This window comes from Herpailurus yagouaroundi, unplaced genomic scaffold (assembly GCF_014898765.1).
Source record: "Herpailurus yagouaroundi ecotype Mexico unplaced genomic scaffold, PumYag 190, whole genome shotgun sequence".
Taxonomy (NCBI): domain Eukaryota; kingdom Metazoa; phylum Chordata; class Mammalia; order Carnivora; family Felidae; genus Herpailurus; species Herpailurus yagouaroundi.
In genome coordinates this window covers 25,126,270-25,132,269 of record NW_024412421.1, presented here as the reverse complement: position 1 = coordinate 25,132,269, position 6,000 = coordinate 25,126,270, and the positions used below count along the sequence as shown (strand labels likewise).

At 48.9% G+C, this 6,000-nt stretch overlaps 1 protein-coding gene across 2 annotated transcripts in view; it reads right to left on the bottom strand.

Moving 5' to 3' along the window:
• Positions 1-509: 509 nt before the first annotated feature.
• The window catches only part of ST3GAL2 (ST3 beta-galactoside alpha-2,3-sialyltransferase 2), a 49,228-nt gene continuing 43,737 nt past the window's right edge, over positions 510-6,000 (bottom strand). For both annotated transcript variants that reach the window (XM_040443091.1, XM_040443092.1), the window contains exons 5-7: positions 4,349-4,394; positions 3,937-4,056; positions 510-3,065 (exon numbers count right to left, since the gene is read on the bottom strand). In XM_040443091.1, the coding sequence (XP_040299025.1) occupies positions 2,892-3,065; positions 3,937-4,056; positions 4,349-4,394 (340 nt within the window). In that variant the 3' untranslated portion in view covers positions 510-2,891. The remainder of the gene's footprint in view (positions 3,066-3,936; positions 4,057-4,348; positions 4,395-6,000) is intronic.

The window sequence follows — 6,000 nt, the reverse complement described above, 5'->3', positions numbered from 1 at the left end:
TCTGTTGTGAGATCCATAGTAGTTGGTCCATTGAACTAAAAAATTGGATGTTTGGTGGCATTCCATTGCACAAAGTAGACTCTCCAGATGGTCCAAGGAAGTGCCTCGGATGCCTGTGCAACCTGCTCCTCCCATTCTGTCAATTTCCTGCCAACCCACACCTACAGCATCACAGGGAGTTCTGCAGAACCTGGAAATGTTGTGGGAAACCCCATCCTGGTGCCTGCTCGATCTGCATGCTGTGGGGCCCCTGGCAGTGGACAGTCTCTGCCCTGCTGATCCACTCACGTGTCCCAAAGGACAGTGGTTAAGAACCACTATTTCAGAGGGCACTGCTGGTGGACTGGGTTGGGAGGCCTCGTGTATACGGGGGCAGGTGTTTGGAGTCATGCTCTTTTCTCCTTCAAACTTTCCACCCAATGTTCTTAGTCATTACTTGGTCATAGCTCCCGGCTGACAGAGATTTCTTCTTTCCACAACCATACCCATTTCAAATAGACAAATGACTATATAGTTCTTTTGTTCTTTTTAATTCAGAAAGAGAGAGAAAGGGAAGAAAATAAAAAACATTTGTTTAAATAACTATTGCAGAAAAGGAGATCTGGGCTGGATGCTGGGACCTACCTCTTCCAGAAAGGGGATTTATTAACGTTTTAAACAAAACAAAACAAAAAGAAAAAGGAACAGAAAAGAAATAAATTATTCTGCTCAATACTGTTTGGCATAATCGCATTTTTTTTATCTTCTAAACACTCCAAACTGCCTCTTCAGGAAGCACTGAGCTGAGACTGGCAAGAATGGCTGGTGCCTTGACTCTCTAAAATGATGGGGTAGGCCCTGAGAGAGGCATTCCACTAAAGGCCCCCCAAATCCACCCTCATGCTCTACTCCTCCTACTTTTGGAATTGGAAAGGAACAGACTCTAGCTACGTTCTCAATATATTAACTTTTAGGGGTGCCCACTGCCCTGCCCCAATCCTCTTCTAAAATACTCCCTGCTGGTCCCTGTTCCCCCAGCCAGCTGCAGGAACTACACCAATGGCCAGGAGGCTGCTTGGTGGTATTAACTCACTAAGATAAAGGGTGGTATTTGTGTTCCTCACTGTTGGGAAGGGGGATCCTATTAGTAGTTTGGAAACTTCACAGAAGCCCTTTCCCCCCCTCTGAAATTTCCCCAGCCTTGTAAGGTGAGAATACCATCAACAGCTTCCTTCAGAGCTTTAGCTGGGTTCAGTCATGCAGGTAAATTCCAGTTGTAACCCGTTTGCTGGTTTCCCTGCCCTTCTAGATTTGGAAATGGAAAGTGGGTTAGAGCAAGGAGGCAGGAAGTGAGCATGGGGGAGAGGGGACACAAGGGCAGGAGAGGAGGCATGCAAGCGGGCAAGTCTACTCCTCCCCAGCTAGAATCCCAGCTATTTGCATGGCCAACGTAGAGTTTTAAAAAAATCTTTGTTGGTCAGCCATCCCTGGTAACCTCAAGTTAATTAAATTACGAGACCAAAGCAACTTCCACCCCCAAGCAAAGGTTTCCTACTCCTCTTTGGGGTGATGGATGAAGGAAGAAGGTGCATGCACCAGGCAAGCTGGGTTCCCCAACTCCAGCCTTCTTTCCCACGTGTTGCTCCCTCTCCCTAGAGCAGGCCAAACGCGCGCGAGTGTGTGCGCGCGCTCGATTATTCGCGCGAGCGGGCGGGGGGGGGGGGGGGGGGGGTAGGGAGTGAAGATGCAACAGTGCCCCCCAACCCCCAGGGCAAGTTTTGATTTTTTTTTTTCAGGACAGGTAGGCTGGTGAGGAGGCCCAGGGCCTAAGAAGAGCCACTGAAAAGGTTTTGGGTGAACAGTAGGGGCCGAGAGTACACGAGAGTGAGAAGCACCTTACATCTGAAGTGACTGGGCTTCCTTGTCCCCTGCCGTGTTCCTTACACCTGTGTTCCAGAGTTAGGCCCTAGGCGAATTCCGCCCGTTAGCAAAGGGTGAATACAGTTCTAGATTTATGGTGAGATGCTAAATGCCCTGGTCAGAAAGGCCATTCCATAGGGTGGCCAAAGGTGGGGATGGGGAGAAAGAGGAGGGGACCCACAAGCCACTGCATTTCTTTGGTGGGTTTACACTCACCCATCTGGGCCTGACAGAAAAAGGAAACGTGGGGTCCAAAATTCTCTGGAGTCTGAAGAGGTTTGAGAGGGCTCCAGCTTTTACCCTGGGATGAAAGCGCGCTCCCCAGAAACCATCTGATCTCCCCTAGACCACCATATAGGAACGGCTAACGCCCCACCGCCCACCCGGAGGTCAAGAGGGACACCCCCGTCCCCCACCAGCCCCGGCAAGGGAAGCCGAGCCGCCGCTGCCCCGCACCTTCCCCACCGTCTCCTTCTCGGCGCCCCTGACCGAGTGAGGTCGACGAGCGGCGGGCAATGCTCCTACAGACACTGAGGAAAGTACCTCACTGAGGCCGAAACCAACCTCTGTTCCTTAAAAATCGTGAAATAAAATTCTACCCAAAGCATAGGGGAGAGGGGATTCAGCGGCCGCAGGCCCGCCTCCGAAGGCCATTGATTGGAAGAGACGGGCCCAGTGCCGGCAGTTCTCCTTGAGTCGCATGATTGGCTGGGAGAAAAAAAAAAAAAAAAAAAAAAATCCTCCGCTTCCACTGCAGCGCTGATTGGTGCCTGGCCGGCTAGTCCCCAGTCTCATGATTGGCGAGGGACAGCCAGCGCTCGCTGGACTTGCAGCATGATTAGTCCAGACCGCGCCCTGACGACGCTCCTAGGGCCTGGAAACGCCCAATGGGGCGCCGTGCCCACGCCGAGGCCACCGCCCTCCGGCTGGCCTGGAGTCCCGGCTAGGAGCCAGCGCCCGGGGTTCGCGCCTGGCCCGGAAGGGTCGTGGGTTCAATTTCCTCGGTAGACCTCGATCTTGCTGGCCTTGGCCAGCATGTCGATGATATGGGCCTCGAAGTCGGCGTCGTGCACCCCCGTCTTCCGGAACTCCCCCGCGTACCGGTTATTCTCCCAGTAGTGGTGCCAGTTGCCCCGGCTGTCGGCCCCGAACCCGTACACGTTCACCTGCAGGGGAGGGCGGCGCAGGTCACCCCGCGTCGGAGAGCGGGAGGACAGGGCACGGGAGAGCCTCGGGTCGCGGTGGGCTAGGAGAAAGGGGCTGCAGCGACCCGACTACAGCTAAGAGACGCGCAGTTCGTCAATTCGCAGAGCGCGGGAGGCAACGGGAATACGCGACACCCAGGCCTGGAGCTAAGGATACCGACTGGCAAGACTGCTGCTCCCTTTCGGTTCTTCCACCCGTCTGATTGCAGCGATACGCCTCGGTCTGGGGCATGGGACCTCTCCCACCGTTGCTAACGTTCCTTTTTTTTGTTTTGTTTTGTTGTTGTTTTTGTTTTTTAATGTAATACTTTTATATGAAAGCTAGTCAAGCACCCAATACCACACACTGAATTTACTGGCAAAAGTGGGTGTGCTGGGCGTGAGCGAGTATGGCACAGCAGCCCTGCTTGTTAGTGAGATGCGCTCCTGGAACGAATGACCTGCAGTGTTAACACACAGAGGGTAGGCCTAGGGCCCACAGCGGTGGGAGAAGACCATCCCGCTGGAACTTAACTTCATTATTTCCGTTCTATTTATATTTTTGATGATTTTTTTCTTTATGACAAGTAATACCAATTATGGTAGTAATGTTCTGTTTCCTTTTTAAATAAATTTAACTTTTCACTGAAGTGATTTCAGGTTTGGTAAAATCATGAGTAGTAAGTTTGGGAAATGAAGATGTATACTTTACAGCCTAGAAATGCAGGAAATCAAAGCCACTTGGTTTCTGCCTACAAAAACACGTTCCTCTTGCTCTGCTAAGCCCTAAGAAGGGCTAATCCCCTCTGTTCCATGGGTATCCCTATTTAACCCATAACACCGGGTTACCCACCTCATCACACACATGCAGGGCAAAGAAGAGCACCAGCATCCCTGTAGAAGGGTACCGCCCGTGATGCTCTGTCCACCGGTCGTGGATATACTTGAAGAAGGCTGGGTTGTAGATCTGAACCTGGGAAGAGAAAAGGCAACAGACACATGAGGGGTGTTGGGGGCCTGGAGACTCAGGCCAGGCTCTAAGTAGCTTCTGCCAGTTCCTCCATGTTTGCCAGCAGACCTGTTCTTCCAAGTTCCCTAGTTCCTGTGGCCTCCGAGGGGGTCAGGCATACCAGCAGATGGGTGGACTCTGAAGGTTCTGGAAGGGCACTGGGGGACACCTGGGCCACAGGACTGGGCACACCAGTAGTCAAATCTGCACCATTTCTAATGAGATGGGGATGAACAAGGGAGAGGTGGGAGCTTACCTTTTCTTTGTCCACTCGAAGGAAAGACTTCACTGGTGCATAGGTGCTGCAAGCAGAAAGAAGAAGATTTAGATGGCCCTTGGGATCTAGAAAGGTCCACAGATGCCTTTCCTCCTTGTCAGGCCTGAGTGATAACAGCCTTACAACAGATCCCCTGCTTCCAGACTGCTTTCCCAGAGCACATCACTGCAGTACCTTGCTCAGAAAACTTCAGCAGCTACCTATGTTCTTTAGGATAAAATAAGGATGTTTTAGACAAACATTGGTGCCTTCTATTATCCAGCCCAAATGTTTCTTTCCACAACACTCAGCTGTGAACTCCCCACTTAATTTAGCCAATCATCTCACACCCACTATATTTGTCTTAGTTCTGCCTACAATGACCCTCTTGCTACTATCCTCATATTTGGTACAAATCCCTCCTTCCCTATTAGGCAGCCATGGCACCCGTAGTCTATACTCCTTTTCTAAGCAAGGGACTTAAACTCAAACTTAAACTTTATCATAAGATAAAGTCAGGAAACTGTAATTTATATTTCTGTGTTTAAAAAATACATAGTGACAAAATGCAGGCAAATAGCAGGCAATATGTGGAAACAGCTTAACTGTCCACTGATGGATGAATTGATAAAGCAAATATGGTATATCCATATAGTGGAATACTATTCAGCCTTTAAAAGGAATGAAATCCTGTACATGCTACAACACAGATAAACCCTGAAAACACTACACTAAGTGAAATAAGCCAGGACAAACACTATAACTCCACTTACATGAAGTACCTATAATAGTCAAATCATACAGACAAAAAGACTAGTGGTTATCAGAGGCTAAGGGTCGGGGAAATGGGAAGTTATTAATGAATGCAATTTCCACTTGAAATTATGAAAAAGTTCTGGAGTTGGATAGGGTGGCGTTTTGCACAACAAAGCGAATGTACTTATTTAAAAATTTTTTTACATTTATTTATTTTTGAGAGACAGAGAGAGACAGCACAAGCAGGGGAGGGGCAGAAAGAATGAGATACAGATTCCAAAGGAGGCTCCAGGTTCTGAGCTGTCAGCACAAAGCCCAATGCAGGGCTCAAATCCATGAACTGTGAGATTATGACCTGAGCCGAAGTTGGATGCTTAACTGACTAAGTCACACAGGTGCCCTGAGTGTACTTATAATTTTGGTGGAGAATGTGGGCAGTGATCTGAGAAAATAAGTTTGTATTTATTTATTTATTTGTTTTTAAGTAATCTCTACACCCCATGTGGGGCCTGAACTCACAACAGTGAGATCAAGAATCACATGCTCTAGCAACTAAGCCAGCCAGGCACCCCATATGTTGTATACATTTTAACACACACACACACACACACACACACACACACACACACACACAGTGAGACAGTAGATTAGTGGTTGTTGCCTAGGGCTGGGGTGTGGGAGTAGAGGGAGTGAGGGTGATGGCTAAGGGGTACAGAGGTATCTTTAGATCTTTAAAGATCTTCATCTTTAAGAAGATGAAAGGAGTTCTAAAATTAATTGTGGTGATAGCTACACAACACCATATTTAATAAAAGCCACTGACTTGTATACTTTAAATGTGTAAACTGTATGGCATGTGACTTGTACCTCAATAGAGATGCTAAAAAATACTTAGT